At 37.7% G+C, this 26,670-nt stretch overlaps 1 protein-coding gene across 2 annotated transcripts in view; it reads right to left on the bottom strand.

The window, feature by feature from the left end:
* The window catches only part of DPYD (dihydropyrimidine dehydrogenase), an 882,445-nt gene that overhangs the window by 280,601 nt on the left and 575,174 nt on the right, over positions 1 to 26,670 (bottom strand). For both annotated transcript variants that reach the window (XM_043460573.1, XM_043460572.1), the window contains exon 16: positions 15,914 to 15,997. In XM_043460573.1, the coding sequence (XP_043316508.1) occupies positions 15,914 to 15,997 (84 nt within the window). The remainder of the gene's footprint in view (positions 1 to 15,913; positions 15,998 to 26,670) is intronic.

The following is a 26,670-nucleotide window of genomic DNA, read 5'->3' as shown; positions in this document are numbered from 1 at the left end:
AAAGCTTGGGTTCAGGAGTCAGCAAAATAAACTAACTGATAAAATACTAGCTTATTTTTGATGACTTTTTTTGACTACAAGCTTTGTACTAAGACTGGCACCAGTCAAGAAAGGCACAGGAAGAACTAAGCTTCAATTATTAGTGATCTTATAAGTCACAAAATAAGGAGAAAATATATGACAATTTTTTTTGTTTTATATACTGATTTAAAAAATGTTAGCATTTAGTCAACTGTTTATATCATGATTGGGATCTGGTTGATAAAAATGTAATAGGAGATTCAAAACAGATTGATACTGTCAATTTTTAAAAATTAGGGCATCGTGCTACAGGCACACAAAACAGAAGCAATGCCCAGCCAAGGCAGAACCATTTAGCAATGAGATGACTAAAACTCTAGAGGGTAAAATGGGTTCACCTAATAAAAAAAGTCAATTTTGTTTGATGAATCAGCTATAAAAGCCCCGCTTTTTAGGAACAAGTCTGTGGGAGGTTTCCTGAACTTCTCTTCTATTTTGTCACCAAAAATATTTTCCTGTGGCATCTGTTAAGGATGCAAGTGTCCTAGTTACCACATTTCCTTATTTACTTTCAGTCTATTATCTCATTTTCACTTTTATAACATCTTCATAGCTTTTTATATATGTTCCTCCCTCCTCTTCTCCCAACTTAGAAGGACAATATTAAAAATGTAAGGGTGAAATACGTGAGAAAATAACACGAACATTTTAATGCATCTGGAAGCTGACAAGACAACTGACTTATTCTTCTGGGTACATTGTTGTTCAGTCGCTAAGTTGTGTCCTACTTTTTCAGACCCTGTGGACTATGTGCTACACTATATTACAAGTTTGAGAGTTTACACTGAAAGCCCGATTAGTAAAAATAAGAGAAGTTGTTCCAATGGCATTTGTAAAATGATATTAATAGGACTAGTGTTTCTTGAAACAAATTATACAGGAAAAAAGTTAAGGGACAGAATTCAGAGTGGCATGAAAAGAAAAATAAAATAGAATAAAGGAAATATAAATTTGGAGACATGAGGAAGAGTAGAGAGATTAAAAATATAAGGGAAATGAATATAGAGATAGAAAAAAATCATTTAAGTGGCAAAAAGCAATATACTTACTTTTGAGCTACTGTTACAATTCTTATTTTAAATAACAAGTATAATTCAAAATAACAATGACTCTGGAATACAGTGAAATAAATAGATAATGGAAATATAAAAACATAATAGGGATAGAAACATAAAATCAAAGGTGATTCAGGAGAAACAGAATTAGAAGATCATTTACAAAAAAATAAATAAATAAAAACAGAGGGAAAACATTTAAAAGAAACAAGAAGTAAATACTGCAAAAGGAAAAGTTTAACTGTAGATTTTGATTTAATTCATTAATATTTAATAAATATACATATTAATACATTAATTCAGCTACAGCAAATGTTAAGAAAATCATGATCACAGCAGAGGTGAGGGTATTGTTTATATTTGTCTTTAAATGCAACTCAAAAATGAGATTGGAGAATCTGGTATATTCTTGAGTGCTCACTACCAAGGAAATTTGAGCTTCCTAATCCAATTTAGGAAGAAAATCATAAGTTCTTTGTAAATAAGTCTAAATAAAAAGCAGGAGTGCTAGATCCAAAAGGATCAAGGAAGAGAAAATGGAGAAGGTGGAATGACAAACAGCAATATGTGACCACAGAAAGAGGAAAGAAATTGCGACTAAGGGACATGACTAAATTAAAGAATGCAAAAATGCAGAAGTGTCCAGTATCTTCAACACCTTCAGAATTGCTGCCATGTAATAGTTGCTCAGTTAATAACTAATGAATTCATTAAACCAGTGGGTGTTTCAACTACCAAACAGTCATTCCAGGCTGTGTTCATCAATGGAAAAAGGATGAAGGAAAAGCAAATCGGTAGATTTGCCAGGAATAGTGTCAAAATGACTGCCACTTTGGAATAATAGACCTATTCTTGGAAAAAGATGAAAACACTGAATAATCTGAAATTAGGAACAAAAACATACAGATTCTTTGTGAATTGATCTACAGGGAAGAAATAGGTCTGCACTGTTCTCAAAGAACTATTCTACTGGTTGCTTTGATTGTTTTTATTGTCACCAACCTTGGCACTCCTCTGGCCATATGTGTGGGATTCTTGGAACCAAAATGAATATTACATACAGTAAAGTACACCTATCCTGAAGGGAAAATGACAAGCACATAACATCATGCAAAAGAATGCCAACAAAAAAGAGAATTTGTTTTTGCGTTTTATGAGACAATAAGGCAGAAAGAGAAAGAAAAGTAAAGCGAACGACTGCGTGACAGAAAAGAGCGAGGCTCACAACACACAAGACCAAGAGAAGGGGGTGGGGGAGCCCGCTAAGGCAGAAACAAGGTAACAAAAAGGACAAAACCAGCAGTAGAAAAGAACTGTCAGACACAAAACCCTCAAAACAATAGATGCGAAAAAAAGGAACAAGATGACAGGAATAGAGCAGCATGGAATCTAGTAAGAAAAAGAAACAAAAATTTCAAATAATGGATTTTCTAACACCCCCGCTGTTCTGCCAGCACATTGTGTCACAGCCTCACAGAACAGTGCATAATTTATTATGGTCACTCGCTGCCAGGCTGTTATAAAGGGCAACAGCTATATGAAAATACTCCCCACCGTTGGATGGCTTAATGATCTACCCTTTGTAGAGGGTAGGGCTGTGGAATGGCAGGCGAGGACAGAACCACTTACAGGCAGGATGGTGCTATGCATATTTAGTGCTCTCCACCACGTGAAAGAAGGGTGAATTAACTCTGAGGGCACCTCTGTGGTGGGGGGTGTTTCACCCCTCTCCAGCGTCTCCTGGATAATCGCCATCTATCAGGGACAGTTTCTGAATGCCTGGTATCACACACTGTTTCCTTTAGGGGAGGGATGATGTAAAAATTGGAGCAATGAAAAAATAGATTTTTAGAATAAGAACAGTCCTTGAAAATTAGCATTCATGACTGTAAAACTGTATTTTTTTAATCACATCTGGAGACTTAACAAAGAACTGTTAGGGTTCCTCTTTATAATGAATTTGGATACAGGAAAAATAAACAGGACATAAAAATAAACATCATTAAAATCATTTTTACCATTCATTTTCAGGAAGGAACATGGCCTTTTCAGTAGTTATTTATATAGAAGAGCTTTCATTACTTTCACAAATAGCACTGTCTTCAAAGACATATACATCAGTAAGATAGGTATTCATTTCTATGGTCAGTAAAGCCAGGGATTACTTCTTTCAAATTCTTTTTTGAAAGGCATTAGTGCCGGAGGTTGCGAGCACAGGTTCATGAATCAGATGCCCAGGATTTCGATCCTGATGCTGCCCTTTATGTGCTATGTGGCCCTGCCACATTACTTACACTGGGTTCTCCCCTTTGTAAAACAGGAATTAATAATAGTCCATACACCATAGAGTTGCAGGGAGGATTGCATGAGTTAGACCTTGAATCAGAACCTGGCAAAGAGCAAGGCAGGTTTCATTGATTGTGTGAAAGTGAAAATACAGTTGCTCAGTTGTGTCTGACTCTTTTTTATCCCACAGACTATAGCCCACCAGACTGCTCAGTCCATGGGATTCCCCAGGCAAGAATACTGAAGTGGGTTGCCATTCCCTTCTCCAGGGGATCTTCCTGACCCAGGGATCGAACCCAGATCCCCTGCACTGCAGGCAGATTCTTTACTGTCTGAGCCTCCAGGGAAGCCCATTCAGTGATTTGTACCTATTCTCAAATAATATGGGGGGCATTCAGGAAGCGTTTGTAACCCAGAACTTTCTATCATTAGGTGGTGGGCATGGAGACAGGAGATAATAACGTCCTTAATCCCACTGGAGGCCAAGCTGAGGTAGTCTACTCTTTTTCCCCTTCCCTCATTCCTGGGTACATGGTTTGCTTACACAGGATAGCAAATGTGCAAAAGGAAGTCACAGTCAGACATTTTGACATTTTTCATCTTCCAAATACCTACAGTAACATGTGGAAAATGCTGATTCTTAAAAAATGATTAGTGAGTTCCAAAAATGGAATATTTGAAAAGGAGGTAGATCCCTGCCCAGGGAATTAGGAATAATATGTATATGTGAGTAGTATGTACTTCTAGACAAACATGTTTAGAATGGATTTGAGACATATTGAAGAAATCATGGCATCCGGGCCCATCACTTTATGGCAAATAGATGGGGAAATAGTGGAAACAGTGGCTGACTTTATTTTTGGGGGCTCCAAAATCACTGCAGGTGGTGACTGCAGCCATGAAATTAAAAGACGCTTACTCCTCAGAAGGAAAGTTATGACCACCCTAGAGCATATTAAAAAGCAGAGACATTACTCTGTCAACAAGGGTCCGTCTAATCAGGGCTATGGTTTTTCCAGTAGTCATGTATGGATGTGAGAGTTGGACTATAAAGAAAGCTGAGCACTGAAGAATTAATGCTTTTGAGCTCTGGTATTGGAGAAGACTTTTGAGAGTCCCTTGGACTGCAAGGAGATCCAACTAGTTCATCCTAAAGGAGATCAGTCCTGGGTGTTCATTGGAAAGACTGATGCTGAAGCTGAAACTCCAATACTTCGGCCACCTGATGTGAAGACCTGACTCCTTTGAAAAGACCCTGATGCTGGGAAAGATTGAGGGCAGGAGGAGAAGAGGACGACAGAGGATGAGATGGCTGGATGGCATCACCAACTCAATGGACATGAGTTTGGATAAACTCTGGCAGTTGGTGATGGACAAGGAGGCCTGGTGTGCCGCGGTTCACGGGGTTGCAAAGAGTCGGACATGACTGAGCGACTGAACTATACTGAACTGAACTGAAGAAATCAGGCACATGAGACCTAAAACATTTGTGGTGCAAAGAGAACAAAAAATCACAACAAGGAATTGTTATTGGTTTTACAGGGAAGTAAAATGACCTAAAATGTAAGTTCTAAAGTTACAAAAAATCAAGAACTGCTTTACTGAGTCATATTCATAAATCACTCTGCTCCAGACCTTCTTAATCTGAATAGCATAAAAATCCATTTTGCATGAAGGCTTAATTCATCCAATTACTCATTCATTCACTCATTCATTCATATCTTTATTAACCTGTCCAAAATATTTACTGAACCTATAATGTGTCAAAATGACATTAATTCTGGGAGTTCAATGTAGAGTAAGTCACTCTAGCCATAGTTCCTTTGTCTGTAATGTAGATGTTTATTTTCCCCCTCAAAGTTGATTGAGAAGTGGATGTGATTCCATGCATAGAAAGACTTAGCACATTGCCTAGAATAATATGGGCACTATGTAAAATAAACTCAATTTCTACTGTTCATTAAAAAACTCTTTATGAATTTATTATCTTGGTATACACACACACATACATACATACATATTAGTGGTAAAGAATCTGCCTATCAATGCAGGAGAGGTGGGCTTGATCCCTGGGTCAGGAAGATCCCCTGGAATAGGAAATAGTAACCTACTCCAGTATTCTTGCCTGGAAAATTCTATGGACAGAGTAACCTGGCAGGCTATATTCCATAGAGTTGCAAAGAGTCAGATATGACTGAGCATGCACACACACACACATATCTATATATCTAGATATATCATGGTAACTTTATAGCCACCTCAAAAATATAATTCCTTATTTACTATTAGGAAAACTGTACACTTCACTTTACCATAAGTCTACCATTTCTACTGAGAGAGTAAATATCTAATACATTTTATACATGTTTAAGTTTTTAATTGTTTAAAATAAGGATGGCTCCCTTTAGAGGAAAGCTTTTAATAAGAGTTTAATAATAAGAAATGGAGAAAATACCAGAATCATATATATCAGTGGATGGACCAGGATTGGAAAGGTAAAGATCCCCTAAGAGCTGGAATTGCGTGTGCTTGTGTGCACTGTTAAGCTGCTCAGTCATGTCAAACTCTTGGTGACCCCATGGACTGCAGCCCACCAGGCTCCTCTGTCCTTGGGACTCTCCAGGCAAGAATACTGCTGCTAAGTCACTTCAGTCGTGTCTGACTCTGTGCGACCCCATAGACAGCAGCCCACCAGGCTCTCCCGTCCCTGGGATTCTCCAGGCAAGACAACTGGAGTGGGATTATAAACCGTTTATTTGTCTGAGGCGAGGTCATCAGATGAATAAAGAATGCTTATCTGTTCTGTGTAAGAATGCATCATTCACTACATCATGGAGCAAAGGAGAGAGAGGCAGAGAGAGTGAGAATGCTGAAAATATCATCTGTTTTCCTGGATCCAGACAATCACGAAGTCAACTTTAACCTTGTATCATCAATTACATAGGGAATATATCTGTCTTAATTTACAAAACCAGAATTTTGGCAAAAGCTAGAAATCTAAGAACTATCTTTCCACTTGTTTCTTCGTTGGAACCTCCATACAATTTATCTTCAGATGCTGTTCAATGTGATCCTTATCTTTGGCATATGCATTTCTCTATCTCTACCATCATTTTCTTAATCTAAGATACAAACCACTGATATTCCTTACTTGAACTATTTATTGTAGATTTTAGCCTATCTTCTCAAGTCTATTCTCATGCTCCTCTATTCTGTTCTCTCAAAATGAAAATATATTCTTATCATATCCACCACTATCACCATTCAACTCACCACTTATTATTTGTGGGGTTATTTATCCAATATATCTCTACTTTACTAAACGGAAAGCTACATGAGGACAGAGAACATGTCTATTTTTTTCACTGTATTCTTAGCATTTCACACAGTTCTTGGTACATTGTGCTACGTGTATACTCAGTCATTGTCTGCCTTTCCCCAACCTCATGGACTGTACCCTGCCAGGACCCTCTGTCCATGGAATTTTCTGGCAAGAATACTGGAGCAGGTTGCCATTCCCTACTTCAGGAGATATTCCCAACCCAGGGATGGAACCCACATCTTTTGTGCCTCCTGAATTGGCAGACAAATTCTTTATCACTGCACCACCTAGGAAGCCCTTGGACGTGGTAGATACTCTAAAAATTTACTGAATGAATGAAAGTAGAGAAATATTTGGTGATTTGGGGAGTGTAAAATAGGCTCTCTAGAATCTATTTCTCCTAAATAAAAAGGCTATTCTCTAAAAGTCTGAGACAGGTGTAGGATATAGAAGAAGAACCAACAGTGAACAAGGAAAGAGGAATAGAGAACAAATACTAGAAGTGAAAAGAACAAACTGCTCCTTCATACACTAAAGCACAACTATAGGAAAAACAGGAATGGAATGCATACTATGGTGTTGCCACACAATTTCTGGTGTATTCAAGAAGAGAAACATCTTGGCAATTGAAAACAGGTAACAGAAATCACATTTGATAGAGGACCAGAAGTTTTACAAAAAAGACAAAAACATCTGTATGTTCTTTTTTGATGAGTGATTAACATACAGGAAATGTAACCAAATTTGCAACTTGACCTATCAAGACTTTTAAAGCTGAATACACCCAGGAACAACAGATAGAGAAGAGTAAACACTCAAACCATTAACTCTAGAGTAAGTAAAATAGCAAATATTATGAGAAAAGAACTAAAGATATTCAAGACATCTAAAAGTGGTTAAAATTGACAGCCATCTTAAAGTTGATATCCTTTTAAACAAAACTTATTTTTCAGAGTATATATTAATTAATCACATTGATTTTTTCGATGAAAGAACAAAAGCATCATTAGCTCCAAACATGATTGTCATTAAGATTTCTGCAATGTAACTGACAACAAGACAGACTTCATGTTTGTGTAACATCCGTGATTCCCAGTAAGGACCACCTCATGTGTTTAGGGGTGGGGTGGGGGCATAACAGTTCTTTGGGAATGCAGCTGCCAAATTATGGTAACAAAAGCCATAGAAGTTTCAATTCTGAATCAGTACTATAGGCTATAAAATGCTATGAGTTTGTTAAATCTATTTTCTTTGACTTATGTTTTGGGGGAGAGGGTAATATTTTCACCTCTAGTCAGACAAATCCATGTACTGCCTTCCTAACGTTGCTCCCCTATTCCCAGCTGGAAGACTTAAACTGATTGTACTTTAAAGATTACTTCTACCCCAATGAGAAATGTGTAAAAACTGTCTCTGAAGTAGAAGTTGCCTTAATTTTACAGTCTTCTTAGAAGTGGTGCCTCTTATGCCTTGCCTTGATTCCCCTTATTTATTATTCTCTCTCTTGCCTTATCTTGAACTCTGCTGCCTCTGAGTCTCTTAGCTCCTGAGTTCTTATCAGTTTTCTGTCCAATCTTGCTTTTTAACCCTAAATTCAGTGTCCTTTATTCCTGGGTCTTTTGTCCATTTTAACATCAGATTCAAGCCCTGTTTGCTAGTTCTTCCAAATATTCTAGGCTAGTTGGATCCTATAACTGGACTCTCCATTTCTTTGCCAATATTTCTATCTTAATAATTATGGTTTCCTTTTTTTTTTTTGTTTCCATTTCGCACTGCTGATACCTATTTACTCTTCAGCAACATTATGCTTTACAAATTGTATGATATAACAGACTAAGTTCATAGCCTCTTCCTCACCTTACTCTCACATCCCTCTCTATAGGTCAAAGATATTTTTAGTTTATCTTTGTGCTCTAGTCAACAGACATATAGAAAACTCTCAAATTTACTGTGGTATGATCATCTGAAAGTGATTCATAAAAAAATTTAAAAATTCTATTGTTGCTTTATTTCAGGAATATAACATGATGATTATAATAAAAACCATATTAAGTTTAAAAACACATATTTCAATGTTTTTCCTGCAACTACTCATCAGGTGGTCCACCTATTTGTACAACATAATTTTTTTAAAAAATGACAGATACATGATTGTTATTATAGATAGCAACAATTTCCTGATTTTTTCCTAGATATTTCCTGATCTAGAACTAACATCTCAGTTAGTTAGATTAGATTTAAAGGATGTTGCTTTCTCCTAAACATTTATAATTTTTAAAAGAAAGCAATCATTTTTATATCATTAGCCAGCATAATAACTAAAACTGAAAAACTCATAGAGAACCAGCTTAAGGCAAAATATTGGCAGCTGTAGAAATGCCTCTTACAGATCTCCTATAGTTATCTACTTATCCAAGTACCCATGTCTATGCAAATGGCTGAGAATTAAAATCAAATAAAAAGTTAGGCAACATAACATAGTGTAAAGCAAATACTTCTTTTTAATCAGAGATACTTTTCCTCATAAACAAGTTGATAATCTATTTTAAAGCACTTCCAAACTTGTATCACCAAAAAGAAAATAAAAGAAGGCAGGCTAAGTAAAACGTGTTTGGGTAATATCGGATTTTAGTCACTTTTGGCAGGAGCTTATATCATGCGGCCATTTCTTGTCTCTCTTCCAGGAATGAGGTTATTTTACAGTGCAGTAATTTCCAAACCTATGATGTCTCAGGGATCAATCCACAGAGGCACACCTAGCCTGGCCCATGTTTAGCCAATCAGCTCGCAGACCTCAAGTACAACTTTCCAGCCTGAACTTACATTCATCCATGCTGATTAGAGCAAAATTACACATCATGTTCAGGAACAAAGCAGCACTTTTCCACCCATATTTCTTAGAGGAGGCTACGGTCAGAAAGGGTGAGAGGAATCAAGACCCTGAAATAGAAGCGGTCTCAGGGGCACACATCTAACCAGTATCAAAAAGGAAATTTAACTCAGCAGTGATCCTCACCTTAGACCCCCCAAGACATACCAGAGAGAGCACTGTGGCGTCAGTGTATTGTATTTTTACCACTGCTGGGGCTGCTACGTTTGTTTCTGTTGAGATTTCTCATACTCCCAAGTGCCTTCCTTCACCCTCTGGGGTATATAGGGAATACCATGACTAGTCAGCTGTTTTGGCTTTAAAAGTGGTATCTTTATACTGTCCTCTCCACAGACATGCCATGGGAACCAGATGGAGGCAGAGCTATGGTCATTGTTCCCTAGACCTTGTACTGCATATGAGATAGAAGGTCTGTTAGCCCAGCTGCTAGAAAAAGGTTTTATTTCCCAAGGGAAGGGATAGCACATCTGGGGCAATGTGGTCCTCAAACTTAGTTTTGGATTCTCTTCCTGGTGACAGACATCTGCTCTCTGGCAAGGGAAAGAGCAATAATCTGTGTTTTATGAAAAATGTTGGCATGTTGTAACAGAAACAAATCTTTTTTTTTTCTTTTTTAAAAAGAAAAATACAGAGTTTATGAAAATTAAATTTGCACACAGAACAGATCATGAGGGAAATATCAAAATCTTGCTTTAGGTGATCTTAATATAAATCAATACTTATTTAAGATCACGGAACATATAAGATTTACCACTTTTAAATCTGTTTGATTGTTTTGTCTAGCTAAATCATCATAAAAGCAGGACTGTATATGTATTTCCTGATGGCAACTGTTAAGATTGAGTTGAATATTCCAGTGTTCAGAAATTCTATGTAGAGAATGTATGTAAACAAATGGATGAGGTTGTGAGAAAGCAAGACATAGCAGGTGATGAGAGTGGTGCACCATCTTTATTCAGGATTCTGCTCTGTCTGTAAAGTTAGAGCAGTCTTCCCTCCAATTATATACTATCATTTTGGAATTTTCCATTCAAAGGAATTGTTACTGAACTAGTTGTGCACTATTTAGCAATCACACCTACGATGAAGGCCAAATCATGGCTTGCAAACACTGAACAATGAGAATCCTCCAAGGGCCAGATAAACAACATCTCCGTAACTTCTTAGAATTTTCAGGTAAAGAAATCCAAATTCATTGACAGTGATTCAGTCTCTAGGTCACCACAGATTGAAATGAGAGTGTGTATCTAGTTCTATCTTTAACCTGTTCATATATAACATGTTATTTTTTCTTTATCATGGACAATTTAATTGATAATATATGCCCAATTAATGAATTAGAGGTCATCCAACATAGAATTAGGTGAATTTTATTTCAATAATTTCAGTTGAAAAGATATGAATTCCAGGTGGAGAGAATAATAGTATTCAAAAGGGTACAAAGTAGGAAGTTTCCCCGGCAACTGACTGACTTATTCAGTTGACTGGAGATTTGATTACACCCAGATGACATATTAGAAAATACTGGCCAGAACACTAGACGGGGGTCAATGACAAGGGCATTACACGCTCTAGGCTCTGCTAGTTGGTTAGCTCAGACTAAGGCTATTTAGATAACTTCCCAGTCCCAAATTCCTGTCCTCTAAATAAGGAGGTTGAACTGGTAAATCTTCAAGGTTCCTTTCAATTCTGAGAGTCTGTGCCACATCATTGACTCAAGGCAAAGAAGAAAACAGCTGCTATGAAAAATAAGAAAAAGCTTTAAAAATGTATACTTTCTAATGGCAAGGACAAAAAATCATCTTAAGGAGATTACGTAACTAGTATTATAAAGTCCTGTGGAACATGTTGCCTCCTGCTCTTCTTTTTTGCTATGTGGAAGATAAAATAGGAAGGCAACTTATCCCATACCCCATACCCTACTCCCTACTATTTTTCTTTTGGTAGCTGATGGAGGGTCTAAGAATTAAAAGTATTGCTGGTTGAAGAAGGCAATCTAGAGACTCTTCAATGTCAAGAACCCAGAAAATCAGCAAAAATCCTGGGAAGGCTTGGTTTCAATATTTTAAGGTTGAATCAGAGAGGTACATACTGATAAAATCCATATTGAGTGAGCACCTATCCTTGGTCAAATGTTTGCTGCTGTTTACGTGTACCACATAGAGAGTGAAAGGAGCCTAATGAAGCTCTAGTTCCTCATTGCCACATGTCAGTATAGGTCAAGTGTGGCCATACCTTCTTTATTTCAAGAGATGAAAGAAGTAGGTTTATTTCTTTTTGTCCAGCCACCTGTTTTTAAAATGTTGGTAATAATTTAAAAAACAAAATAAACACAATAACAATAGAAAACTATTCAAGGCCTTTTCAGGTACTGTGTGAATCTAGGTTAGGAGGGTCTATGAAGTGGAAGTAAAAATATTCAGCATAATTCTGAAAGGACAGAGAGGAATATTCACTTAATGCCCTATGGACACTTAGCATTTTAGAAAAGAAGACCTCAAAGAGATGCCATTTCATCTGCACTTTATAGAATTTATCATAGTTCAAGTACCTTTATAAAGTAATATGCTGTCACAGAAATTAGTTTACATAGATTGCACGTAGACAACTTTAAATTTGATTGTGAAGACATCAGAGCTCCCTTATTCCTGAGAGACAGAACACTTACATAGGATGTTCGGGTTTGTTTGGGAGTTTAGAGCTTAATCCTGCTCTTAATTTTAAGTTAATAATGATAATATTTATACTAATATTCAAATACTGATATATTAGGGACTGTTCTCTGTGCCTTCCCTATATTCAGGCTTACATGCTAACTAAAGCTCAGGCCTGGTAGCCACTGACAGATTTGTGACCTGGGGAACATGGAAGGTCAGGTTTTTTGTTTCTTCTTTTTTAATTTGTTAAATGGAATGGAAACTCATCCTACTTCAGAGGATTGTTATGAACTGAAGAAAAGACAGAAAAAAAATTTCATATTGTAATATAACTCTGACTCTTTGGACTATATATGCCACCCAAACTAGAACATGTTTTTATGTTTGCTTGAGCATCAAGTTTATTAGGTGAAACCACTAACTAAAATGGAAAAAAATGTGATAGAAGAGCAGGCTGACATACTAAAAGTTCAAGGGTTTTATTTTAACAATGTAAAGTACAAAACATCTATTAAACCAAAGCTTTTTAAACAACTTCTAGTTAGATATTCATCAAATAAATAAAATATACCAAAAAGTGAGAATTGATTTGTGTAAAGAATAGATTTTAAATAAATAAAACATTGACTTTCATGCAAGCCAGGAAAATGTTACTGTTTTTAAAAAGAATAACAATATGCAATTTTTATTTCTTTATTTGTTCTTATTTTACCAATGGTCTTTATGAGTAGTTTAAAAATGACATATTAGCTTGCTGCCTATAATGTTAGCATTTAAAGAATATTACAGCTGGAAGGGGATTTAGAGACCATCTAATTCAAATTCCATATTATAAAGATGGAAACTGATGCTTCAGGAGAGTAAGTGGCTTGATCAAGGTGACAAAGATGGTTGATGGAAAGAATAAAGAATGAGATTGCCTTTAAACACTTAGCGAGTGTCCTGCTAAGTGTTTAAGATTTTATATGAAGTTTCACCATGCAGGGAATACACAATTCAAACTCACACGTCAGCTTGAGATTTTACTTATTTCTATAAGTTCCATAAATATATATGATGTCTCTATGTCATAAAGGTTATAGCTTTTTCTGTTCCTATATTTCACAACTTTTAGTCACTATGGGAACATATATAAAGAGTTTAAATTTACATGTATAATTAAACTAATTAAACTAATTAAACTCAGGTATAAAAGCAGTGTATTTCACTCAGTTGATATTTGCAAGAAAATATTTGAAATAAAGAAGAAAAAAAAATGTTTAGAGAAAGAAAATGTACTGTATTACTATACTCTGCTTATAGTCATCTTCAGGAGCTAAAATCATGATTTCTAGAAACACCGGAAATGGTGACAGTACAAGAGTGTTTCTAATGGAAAAGTACTCTAGCCATGGGACTAATGTCAGTCTGATTCATTGATGAAGCAAACGTTTCTCAGGCTCTGGCGATACACATAGCTCTTTACTTGGCACAAAGGGAGCTTGTAGCAGACGGGATGCAGATCATACTATGATGACGAAGACAAATTGGAATGGCTCCTCAGTCTCCCAATACTGGGTATAGATTCCCCATCCCACCAACTTGTGAGTGTTTAAGACTATAAACCTTAGGGAGGGAGGAAGAAGCAATGGCAACAGGAGGCAGAGAAAAGGAAATAGGAAGTAGAGGAGAAAATGAATAAGCCCCAGATGTCTTCGTGCCCACTCTAAAAATTCAGAGGTACAGTAAAGTTTTTTCCAATGTGCTAATAGTCTTCCTTCCTGATATCTAAAATATTGAACAAGCATGTGTCCAGAGGCAGAGTAACCATTTAAATTATGTTGGAGCAAAATAACTAAATTAGCTTTATGTTTCAATTATACAAGGTACAAAAGAATATAATCTGAAAGAAAAATTCCAAAGTTGGCTAGTAGAATTGGTTATAGTTTTAGATATTATAACAAGAGAAACAGAAATGCTTCTAAGTTTCCTTCAGTCTAAGACATAATGGTTTTTGGAACATATGTTTTCCATGAGTTTTAGAAATCTCAATGATAACTGACTGAAAAATTTTAGCACTTGCATCCTCATTCAGCCAAAGGCTGTTTTATGCAGCTAAATAACTCTCTGGAGAGGATCCACCTAAGACATTTAACAGCTGGGTAAGTTTTGAGGTGTTCACAGAGCAAAAGTCCGCTCTAAAAAATAAACTTAAAGCTGGGTAACATTTTCAAAGTAATTTTCATATTTATGGCAAGAAATACTTATGAAACTACATCTTTCTTTTAAAACTTAGTCAATAGATTCAATTTTCCATAGCTGTTTTAATCCATGTAACTAAAAGATATTTGGGAAAGGTGTAAAGAGAGAAACTCGATTCCCTTGGGCCCTGCTCCAGATGTCCTTTTAAGAATGTTTCTTGTTTTAACCAAGTTACTTATCTTGACACACGGACTGCTGCCTAATCACATGACTTATAAAAATTATGATGTAACGTAATGATGTTTTCCCTCTACAGGTAATTCTGAGGCTTGTTCTGTTACCACACTGAATGATCTTCTGGATAATCTTCTGTGAGTGGAGTAGAGAGTATACTTGAACAACATCTGACTAGGCCACCTTCTCCTGCTGCTACAAAAGAATGGTTTCTTCCCAAGTCACAAATCTACCCTGAATGTTAATTAAATATTTACAAGGTACTTTAAAATCCTTCCTGAATGCTAATCTGAAAATAGTAACCTATGTTCATTTGAATAAGCAGAAATTTCTGCCTGTCGAAATTAAGCATCTCTGGCCTCTGAGTTTAATTCAGATAATTCTATGACTTGGGGGGGGGGGGCGGAGAACTGACTACCTACTATGTATAAGGCTCCATGTCAGATGTGGAAATTAAACTTTTTAGGACTAGGAAATTTGTCATAAATTACAACAATTTGTAATATTTAATTCACATCATTTCCCTCTGGGCTTAAAAGTTAAATTAGATGCAAAATACTCACCTTTTTAGAATTAAGCTTTTACACTGTTCCTTAACATATAACACTGTATCTAGTTACATAAAGATGCAGTATTTTCTACATATTAACACAGATTTCCACATTTTATTCATTAAGTTTCTGAAAGAGTTTTAGCATGAAGTTTCCATTTATTGTATCAAAAAATAAAAATATCATCAAAGTCTTTTTGCAACTCCCAAAACACAGTTAGAGAATAATGATCATATGCTAAAAAATGTAAAATGCAATTTGTGCTGTGCCCCATTTACTACAAAATCACTACGAACAATGCATTTTGTACAGTATATTGCTCCAGGGAAAGTGGATCAGCATCAGGAATGAATAAAGAACACTGCATTTGAAATCAGCTAATTCTGCCTCAGCGCTTTTAAAAACGATTTGTTATGATATTACCTCCTGTCAAGCACATAATGTGATATTTTCCTCAATAAAAACTAAACAGTTGCTGTAATTTCAGCTTCTCTAATTTTCTACTTTTTAAGCACTAAATATTTAAACAATGCAGACCTGGAAGTCTCAAGCCAGTCATCTGATCCTCCCATCTTCCTGCCTAAGGTAGAGTAACTATCCATACAGGGGCCTGTTCTGTAACAGACATACATAACGGCAGCTGTTGAGGTCCTTACCTGCCCACAAGCCAGGCCCATTCCTCTTTCTCCCATGCCATGCGGACACGATAAATTTAATTCCAGGGCATCTGCTCCAGAAGCCTTTAAGATGAGGAAGGAAAATGAAAGAAAACGCAAAGCTTTAATTGTGTACTAATAGGCTTTCACCACCGATAATACAACATAGGTCACATTTGCCTAATTTTAACTACTCTTTGTCCTGCACCACGGCTATTTTATGAGGTATATTCTGACTCTGTCAAATGAGGGTATCTATACAAGGATAATTCAGCTCAGTCGCTCAGTTGTGTCCGACTCTCTGCGACCCCATGGACTGAAGCTTGCCAGGCTTCCCTGTCCATCACCAACTCCCAGAGCCTACTCAAACTCATGTCCATCATATCGGTGATGCCATCCAACCATCTCATCCTCTGTCGCCCCCTTCTCCTCTGGCCTTCAATCTTTCCCAGCATCAGGGTCTTATCCAGTGAGTTGGTTTTGCGCATCAAGTGGCCAAAGTATTGGCGTTTCAGCTTTAGCATCAGTCTTTCCAGTGAATATTCAGGACTGATTTCCTTTAGGATTGACAGGTTGGATCTCCCTGCAGTCCAAGCGACTCTCAAGAGTCTTCTCCAACACCACAGTTCAAAAGCATCAATTCTTCAGCACTCAGCTTTTTTTATAGTCCAACTCTCATACCCATACATAACTACTGAAAAAAACATACCTTTGACTAGACAGACCTTTGTTGGTAAAGTAATGTCTCTGCTTTTTAATGTGCTGTCTAGGTTGGTCATAGCTTTTCTTCCAAGGAGCAAGTGTCTTAATTTCATGGCTGCAGTCACCACCTGCAGTGATTTTGGGGTCCCCAAAAATAAAGGCTGCTACTGTTTCCATTGTTTCCCCATCTCTTTGCCATGAAGTGATGGCACCGGATGCCATGATGTTAGTTTTCTGAATGTTGAGTTTTAAGCCAGCTTTTTCACTCTCCTCTTTCACTTTCATCAAGAGGCTCTTTAGTTCTTCACTTTCTGCCGTAACAGTGGTGTCATCTGCATATCTGAGGTTATGGATATTTCTCCTGGCAATCTTGATTCCAGCTTGTGCTTCATCCAGCCCGGCATTTCTCATGATGTACTCTGCATATAAGCTAAATAAGCAGGGTGACAATATACAGACTTAATGTACTCCTTTACTGATTTGGAACCAGTCTGTTGTTCCATGTCCAGTTCTAATTGTTGCTTCTTGACCAGCATACAGATTTCTCAGGAGGCAGGTCAGGTGGTCTGGTATTCCCATCTCTTTCAGAATTTTCCACAGTTTGTTGTGATCCACACAGTCAAAGGCTTTGGCATAGTCAATAAAGCAGAAGTAGATATTTTTCTGGAACTCTCTTGCTTTGTCCATGATCCAGTGGGATGTTGGCAACTTGATCTCTGGTTCTTCTGCCTTTTCTAAATCCAGCTTGAACATCTGGAAGTTCATGGTTCACGTATTGCTGAAGCCTGGCTTGGAGAATTTTGAGCATTACTTTACTAGTGTGTGAGATGAGTGCAATTGTGCTGTAGTTTGAACATTCTTTGGCATTGCATTTCTTTGGAACTGGAAGGAAAACTGACCTTTTCCAGTCCTGTGGCCATAGCTGAGTTTTCCAAATTTGCTGGCATATTGAGTGCAGCACTTTCACAGCATCATCTTTTAGGATTTGAAATAGCTTAACTGGAATTCCATCACCTCCACTAGCTTTGTTCGTAGCGATGCTTCCTAAGGCCCATTTGACTTAGCATTCTAGGATATCTGGCTCTAGGTGAGTGACCAGACCATAGTGTTTATCTGGGTCATAAAGATCTTTTTTGTATAGTTCTTCTGTGTATTCTTGCCACCTCTTCTTAATATCTTCTGCTTCTGTCAGGTTCATATCGTTTCTGTACTTTATTGATCTCATCTTTGCATGAAATGTTCCCTTGGTATCTCTAATTCTCTTGAAGAGATCTCTAGTCTTTCCCATTCTATTGTTTTCCTCTATTTCTTTGCACTGATCACTGAGGAAGGCTTTCTTATCTCTCCTTTCTATTCTTGGGAACTCTGCATTCATATAGGTATATCTTTTTTCTCCTTTGCCTTTAGTTTCTCTTCTTTTCTCAGCTATTTGTAAGGCCTCCTCAGACAGCCATTTTGCTTTTTTCTATTTCTTTTTTGGGGGGATGGTCTTGATCACCACCTCCTGTACAATGTCACGAACCTCCATCCATAGTTCTCCAGGCACTCTGTCTATCAGATCTAATCCCTTGAATCTATTTGTCACTTCCACTGTATAATCATAAGGGATTTGATTTAGGTCATACCTGAATGTTCTAGTGGTTTTCCCAACTTTCTTCAATTTAAGTCTGAATTTGGCAATAAGGAGTTCATGATCTGAGCCACAATCAGCTCCCGGTCTTGTTTTTGCTGACTGTATAGAGCTTCTCCACCTTTGACTGCAAAGAAAATAATCAATCTGATTTCAGTATTGACCATCTAGTGATGTCCACATGTAGAGTCTTCTCTTGTGCTGTTGGAAGAGGGTGTTTGCTATGACCAGTGTGTTCTCTTGGCAAAACTGTTAGCCTTTGCCCTGCTTCATTCTGTACTCCAAGGCCAAATTTGCCTGTTACTCCAGGTAGCTCTTGACTTCCCACTTTTGCATTCCAGTCCCCTATAAGGAAGAGGACATCTTTTTTGGGTGTTAGTTTTAGAAGGTCTTGTAGGTCTTCATAGGACTGTTCAACTTCAGCTACTTCAGCATTACTGGTTGGGGCACAGACTTGGATCACCGTGATATTGAATGGTTTGCCTTAACAAACAGAGATCATTCTGTCATTTTGAGATGGCATCCAAGTACTGCATTTTGGACTCTTTTATTGACTATGATGGCTACTCCATTTCTTCTAAAGGATTCTTGCCCACAGTAATAGATATAATGGTCATCTGAGTTAAATTCACCCATTCCAGTCCACTTTAGTTCACTGATCCCTGAAATGTTGATGTTCACTCTTGCCATCTCCTGTTTGACTACTTCCAATTTGCCTTGATTCACGGACCTAACATTCTAGGTTCCTATGCAATATTGCTCTTTACAGTATCAGACTTTACTTCCATCATCTGTCATATCCCAACTGGGTACTGTTTTTGCTTTGGATTTGTCTCTTCATTCTTTCTGGAGTTGTTTCACCATTCTTTTCCAGTAGCATATTGGGCACCTTCCGACCTGGGGAGTTCATCTCTCATTGTCATACCTTTTTGCCTTTTCACAGTGTTCACAGGGTTCTTAAGGTGAGAATACTTAAGTAGTTTGCCATCCCATTCTCCAGTGGGCCACGTTTTGTCCGAACTCTCCACAATTACCCGTCCATCTTGGGAGGCCGTACATGGCATGACTCATAGTTTCATTGAGCTAGACAAGGCTGTGCTCCATGTGATCAGTTCGGTTAGTTTTCTGTGATTGTGGTTTTCATTCTTTCTGCCTTCTGATGGATAGGGAAAAGATCCTTATGGAAGTTTACTGATGGAAGAGACTGAGGGCAAAACTGGGTCCTGTTTGGATGGGCTGGGCCATGTTCAGTAAATCTTTAATCCAATTTTCCATTGATGGGCAGGGCTATGTTCCCTCCCTGTTGCTTGACCTGAGGGCAAACTATGGTGGAGGTGATGAAGATAATGGCAACCTCCTTCAAAAGGTCCCATGCAAGCACCGCTGCACTCAATGCCCCCAGCCCTGAAGCAGGCAACTGCCAACCCATGTCTCCACCAGAGACTCCTGGACACTCATGGGCATGTCTAGTCAGTTTCTTGTGGGGTCACTGCTCCTTTCTCCTGGGTCCTTGTGAGCACAAGATTTTGTTTGTGCCCTCCAAAAGGGCTTATGCCATACCCAGGTCTGCTGCCCCCAGAGCCCCTGTGGAAGGCCACTGACGACCTATACCTCTATAGGAGACATTCAGACACAGTTCTAATAACAAAAGCAAATACGTGTTGAGTGTTTATGACACTCACTGCTCTCTGTGAGTTGTATTTCTTATCTCTAACTCTCATCCTCCTTGGAATAATCAGGTACCAATTTTACAGATGAGGAAACTGATGCACAAGGGAATTAAATGACCAGTCTGGTTATCAAGTGACACAACAGAGATTTTTAACTCAGGTCTGTTTGATATCATGTTGATTCTGCCCTATACAGCTTCTGTTTTTATAGAAACAAACCTCATTAGTTCTGGATAATTGGTACTGAAGGTAGCAGGGCAAAGAAAAATGTAGCAGGCTAGATGGAATAAATATGAATAAAATTTTAAATGTTCTTTTATCAGTTAACTTTTATTATTTATTAATACTGCTTTCAAATGCTTCAGAGCACTCAAGCATGTTAATTGCCCAAACTGGGAACACCATTCATTGTATTCTATGTTGCTTTAAAAAAATTCAAGTGGAAAATAAGATTGTGGTAATAGGTCAAATTAAATCAAAATATATAAAAATATAAATAGTTTTTCTCCTCTCTCTTTCAATTTTGTACCTCTAAAGTAATCTATGTTAACAATTTAATGTGTAATTTTCTACTTTTTCTATATGTTAAAAAAAGTAAAGCACACATATAACACATGTATCAGGCTTATTTTTTCTTCTTGGTTTTGCTCTTTATATTTTCATTTTTTCTTCTAGTTTTATTGAGATACAACTGACATACAGCACTATATAAGTTTTTGGTGTATAGCATAATGATTTAATTTTAATGCACCATGAATGATTACCACAATAAGTTTAGAGCACATCCATCATCACATATAGACACAAGATAAAAGAAAAAAGTCCTATGATGAGAACTCTCAGGATTTTCTCTGTTACATATTGCAGTATTAATTATATTAATCAAGTTGTACATTACATCCCTAATACTTCTTTTGTTATAACCAGAAGTTTAGGCCTTTTGACCGCCTTCACCCAATAACTCTGGTAACCACAAATCTGATCTATTTTTCTATAAGTTTGTTTATTTTTGAATTATAATTTATCTATAATACTGTTAATTCCTGGTGCACAACACAGTGATTCAATATTTTTATACATTCTTATACATTACACATAATCATCATGATAAGCCTAGTCACCATCTGTCGTCACACAAAGATATTACATTACTATTGACTATATCATGCATTTCATACCCATGAGTCATTTCTTTTGTAATTGAAAGTTTGTACCTCTTAATTTTCTTCACCCATTTCTCTCATATTTTTAAACTGAATCAATTTTATTGTATTTTTTAAAAGTCCATCTTAAGAAACATGAAGTACAGATAATTTTGTCTTACTTAATAATTAAGTAGGACTCTTTCTTATTTAAATTATTAATTCATACAAATGGGACCTATAGAAATGAACAAACTATTTCACACTAAGCATTCTTAAAATAACTGGAGAACCATAGAATTCTTTAGAAGTCTTCTGTAAAAACTCTAAGAACAATTAAAACACTTTTTTAAATTTGAGAAATGGAAGATAAACGAAATGATTCTTTTACCTAACATCTAGAATCTTCAATGCCACCATTTCTTTTTGAGTAAGGTAAACGTGGCTCAGTTTCCATAATATTATAACATGTTTATCACATCATAGAAAGACTTTTTTAAAAGTTCATTATTTTCTAAGAATATCAGACCTTTCTTTAGACCAACAGCTTTTTTTCAAATGTCTCTTTTCTTCCTAATCATTCACGATTTTTTCCTATTTATTAATTTTAAATAAGACCTCAACAAACAAGTATTCTATCGATAGCTACATCTTTCTTGGTTGACTTTCTTACTCGCCTTTACTCATGAGTGAGCCTGCTTTTCCTTCTTCACATTTGTGAAAGTTCAATAAGTCATTCAGCCTGTTTTCTAACATGGTTTTATTATGGTTTTTGTAAATGCTTCATGTTATTTGAAAATTATTTGAATCAGAGTTCGGTGGTAAGCTTTGACAAAGCACAACCTGCTAACTCTGAGTTCTAATCCTAGATCTGCTAAGGAACTTGGGCAAGTCAGTTAACCTTCTTTGTTCCCATCTACTCAAGTGTAAGGGCTTCCCAGATGGCTCAGCAGTAAAGAACCCATCTGCCTGAAATGCAGGAGACTCAGGAGACATGGGTTCCACCCCTGGATCAAGAAGAGCCTCTGGAGGAGGAAATGGCAGTCCACTCCAGTATTCTTGCCTGGAAAATCCCATGGACAGAGGAGCCTGATGGGCTACAGTCCATGGGGCCTCAGAGAGTTGGACACATTTAAGCAACTAAGCATAGACACATTCAAGTGTAAACTGGAGACAATAGGACCTATCTCAAAACCAGGTCATGTGGGAATCTGCAGCTTAATTAAAAGGCTGTACACTGCAAGTATATATATTTTTCTTATTATGTCTTAGTTATTTCAAATATTTCTTTTAGACTTATTTGCTTTAGACTGCTAGTTGAAATGCAGCAATTAAGAGCAAATCAATTCAACAACATTTTGGAATAAGCCTTAGGTGTCATTTGTATAGATATTTACATTATACATATTTTCTAAAATTTAAGTGCAAGCTTACAATTAGATTCATAGTCGGCAATAATAACTAACATTTATCGAACACTTACAATATGCCAGACACTTTACTAGGCTTTTTATAATGGATATATCATTATTCCCATTTTGTAACTGATAAAATCAAGGTACAAAGAATTCAAGTGACTAATTTATTATTCTAAAGCTTGTAAATGAGAATAGGATCTTTAAATCAAGTATTTTAAGCATAGAACCTGTATTCTTGGTCACTATCATTACTTATTAGAAATCAGGTATTCCATGGCTAGAATTGGTTTAACGTGATAACAAAACATTACAACTCAACATCTTTCAAGTTTCTAAATATTAAATAGTTATTAAAATCTTGTAAGACCACTTATTAAATTTAGTCTTTTCAGTGACTGTCAAAAATTTTCCCAGCATTATATATATATACAAATGCTAACCCACTAAACATACCCATAAAGACCTTTGAAATGAGGATCTAGGCCTCAAAAACAGATAATCCTGCTCAAAATAACACCAAAAGCTGGGGAATATTCATTTGGCCTCTGCTTCAATATTCTTGTCATACGATGTACACCACCTTAAAAGGCAGTTAATTCTATTTCCAAGCAACCACATGCATTCAGAAAGCCTTAATTGCTGAATTACCATGAAATGTTAAATTAACTGAAACTGGGCATGCATTCTGACTCCTGTTAGCCACAAGCTTTTTAGTTTAGTCACTTAGCCCAGAGTTTATTCTGCCTCACCTAAATGATTATACAATAAAATAATCTAGTGAAGGCAGTGACATAGAAAATTTGCTGCTTCTAATTTCATACATTATCTATTTATCATCTGTTTATCGGCATGAAGTAGAATGATATGTTAATAGCATGGACTATGGAGCCAGATTTCATGGGTTTGAATCCCACTTTTACCACATACTAGCTGTGTGAACTTGGGCATATTATTTAACAACTTTTGGCCTCAGTCTCCTCATTTCCGAAACATGGAAAACAGAAAAGTACCTCATAAGGTTGCTTTTCTAAGGTACAAATAAATTTAATAAAAGCAAATGACAGAACAGTGCCTGGACTGCAGTAAATATTATGTAAGTATAAGCAGTTAATCTAGTCTAACTACCTGTCTCACTGTCTGTCCATCTATCCATCCATCCATCTATCAATTCAGTTACAATCTCCAACTTGCCTTTCCTCAGCTTTGATCTGAGAAAGAATATAAAGTAGCTATATACACACTTTGGGGGCTTCGCAGGTGGCTCAGTGGTAAAGAATTTGCCTGCCAGTGCAGGAGATGCAGGAGACGAGGGTTCAATCACTAGGTTGGGAAGATCCTCTTGAGTAGAAAATGACAAACCACTCTAGTATTCTTGCTAGTATCCTCTGTCCATGGAGAATTCCATGACTGAGTGACTGAACAACAAAACAACAAAAATCCATACTTGGGGCTGGGGGAAATGGTGGCAGAAAACTATTCTAAGAAATTCTCAGAGTCATGGTAGTAACGTGATTTCTAAAATTCTCTGAATCACTTTGTAAAACCTCTCAGAGAAATTAGGGAAGCAAAACCACAAACCCTTGTACAATATGTCCAACAAAATGGGCTACACGGTTCTTTTCCTTCTCCTTTCCTCACCTCTCCCTTCCTTATCGGTCTATGTAGTTCTAAAGTCACTGGCTGGGGATGAGCAAGGGAGGAAGTTTGGAGGAAGATCCATGAGGGCCCAGTGGGGGCATCAGAGCCTGAGCACAGTGAGAACGACAGAGGGTGGCTTGGGGCTGTACATCAGAGCCCTAGTGCGAAGAGAAGCCTTCCATGGGTCAAGGGGAACAAATAAAGGACATAAGAGACCAAGCAGGGTAGAAAGACATGAAGCTACATTTCTTGGGGTCTGCTCAGTCAGTCACTCAATCATGTCCAACTCTTTGTGACCCCATGGGCCGTAGCTTGCCAGGCTCCTCTGTCCATGGAATTTTTCAGGCAAGAATACTGGAGTGGGTTGCCACTGCCTACTCCAGGGACACTTCTTGGATTCTCTCTAATTTTCTTCTGTTAAAAGAATACATGAGGCCCACTGCCAACTTTCTACATAGCAACACTGTCAGTCAGTCTCAACTATCCAAAACTGGGGACCCAAGTTCTCTGGGATCTTAGACCACTTTGAAATGGACCTGGGACAAGTAAACACTGGATTGGCCTGGGCCCCACTGGGCACTAAGTCTGTGACTATCTCTCATCTCCAAGTAGACATCTATCTTTCCTGATTCTGTTCCGTCCTGCTGACTGTTAGTGTTCAGGGACTTATATCCAACTGGTCCTACGTAGTCCTATCATGTACCTCTGTCTGCTTTGTGTCTCAGCCTATTTGAGATTTCCTAACTTCAACATCTATTTAATTTTATGAAATACTGCTAGTCCAGATCCTAATTTAAAAAAAAATGAAAGGAACCTGGCTTCAAAGTGGTTTATTTGGACTCTCTGCTAGGAATAGTATGGTCACCTGGTTTTGACACCTATGCCTCTCAGCTGGACCTTCCTTGTCTTGGCATACCAGTTATAGTCAGACCCTTGGCAATCACCCATCAAATCCCTGACCTTCAGCTTTGGATTTTAATCACCTCAAGTTCATGGTGACAAATCAAATCCATTCTTCCCATTGACTCTGTAATTGCTTCCTTTTGTTTGTCACATGCCTGTATATCAGCTCTTTGCCTTTATTTTGCTTCATTCAACAAATATCTGAGGACTGTCCACTGACCAGCAAAGCCCTGTGTTTGGAATTGGGGGTTAAATAGTGAACCAGATGAGATGTCCACCCAGACAGTTTGCTTTGTCATAAGAAGACAGGTGAAAGAGCTGATGACATCACTGTTAATCACCAGTTTTATTAAATTCTGTGGAGAAAAGGCATGAGCAGAGGTAGACCCAGATTTGGGGGAGGAGCCTGAAGTTCATACAATTTGCAGATACTTCTTTGAAAATAAAAATGATTTAAAAATTAAAAAGAGAAAATCAGGTACAGGGCCTTGGAAGTAGCTTGTACAAGTAAGGGCTCTGAAGCTTAACCTTCATTAACTTTATGATAATGATATGACATCCTAGCTCCTGAGGATAGGATTTCAGAAGGAGTAGGACAGGGGGTTAAACTACTAGTCAGGGAGCTCCGAGAGGAGGAAGAGAGAACATTTCAGCCCAGGGTAATGGCAAAGGCTCTGAGGTACAAGTGTGTTGGAGGAGTAAAAGAAGGCCATTGGGGTCTGGAATGTAAAGAACAAACCCAAGGAGACATCAGGGGAATGGCCAGGTACCAGACCATACAGGTCAAGTTAAGAGTTTTACATGGTAAGAAAGCTAGTGGGAAGACTGTGAGTTGATTGAAAGCAAAGAGATTAATGGGGCTTTCAGATTAGGATGGCAGCAACTCATATTGAGGGCTTCCCAGGTGGTGCTAGTGGTAAAGAATGTGCCTGCCCATGCAGGTTAGATAGAAGAGCAGGTTTGATCCCTGGGTTGGGAAGATCCCCTGGAGGAGGACAAGGCCACCCACTCCAGTATTCTTGTCTGGAGAATCCCATGGACAGAGGAGCCTGGCAGGCTGCAGTTCATAGGGTCACACAGAGTTGGACATGGCTGAAATGACTTAGCACACACAAGCGCAATGCATATTGAGCCACACCTAATTAATATGTCTCCTCAAATTTGGTGGCCTTACTTGCCACCCAAGCTTTTGCCACTAGCTTAAAAAAGAACCTTGGTTCCTATTGCTATCCTCTGCCTTCCTGTCACTGCCAGCTCTCATAGCTCCCTCAGAATGAGAGCAGGACTCTCTACTGAACGTGTTAGAGTGGGAGCTCCAAGAGGGCCAGTGCTCTCAACATGCTGTGGGATTTGGCTTCTGAAGCAGCTGCTTAAGGAGGGAAGAACCCGCAGCCCAAATGTGCAGAAGAAAGTAAACCTTTGGGGTATAAAATGTGATGAATGAGAGAGAGGAAACAGAAGGAACCAGTAGATATGTCCTTCACTCATCTTCTTCTCTAAACTGTTGTGAAGCAGGATGATCCCACACAGCCCTCCCATCCCACATGGCTGAGCAATTGGCTCCATCTCCTTGTGAAGTGGCAGCCAGCTCTGGAACGCACCACGCTCCATCTGCTTTCCTTTCTTCCCATTGCCTTCACTCCCCTCCCCGCCC

Source organism: Cervus canadensis, chromosome 2 (assembly GCF_019320065.1).
Source record: "Cervus canadensis isolate Bull #8, Minnesota chromosome 2, ASM1932006v1, whole genome shotgun sequence".
Taxonomy (NCBI): domain Eukaryota; kingdom Metazoa; phylum Chordata; class Mammalia; order Artiodactyla; family Cervidae; genus Cervus; species Cervus canadensis.
The sequence above is the reverse complement of the archived record's forward strand: the minus strand, read 5'-3'. Positions and strand labels throughout refer to the sequence as shown.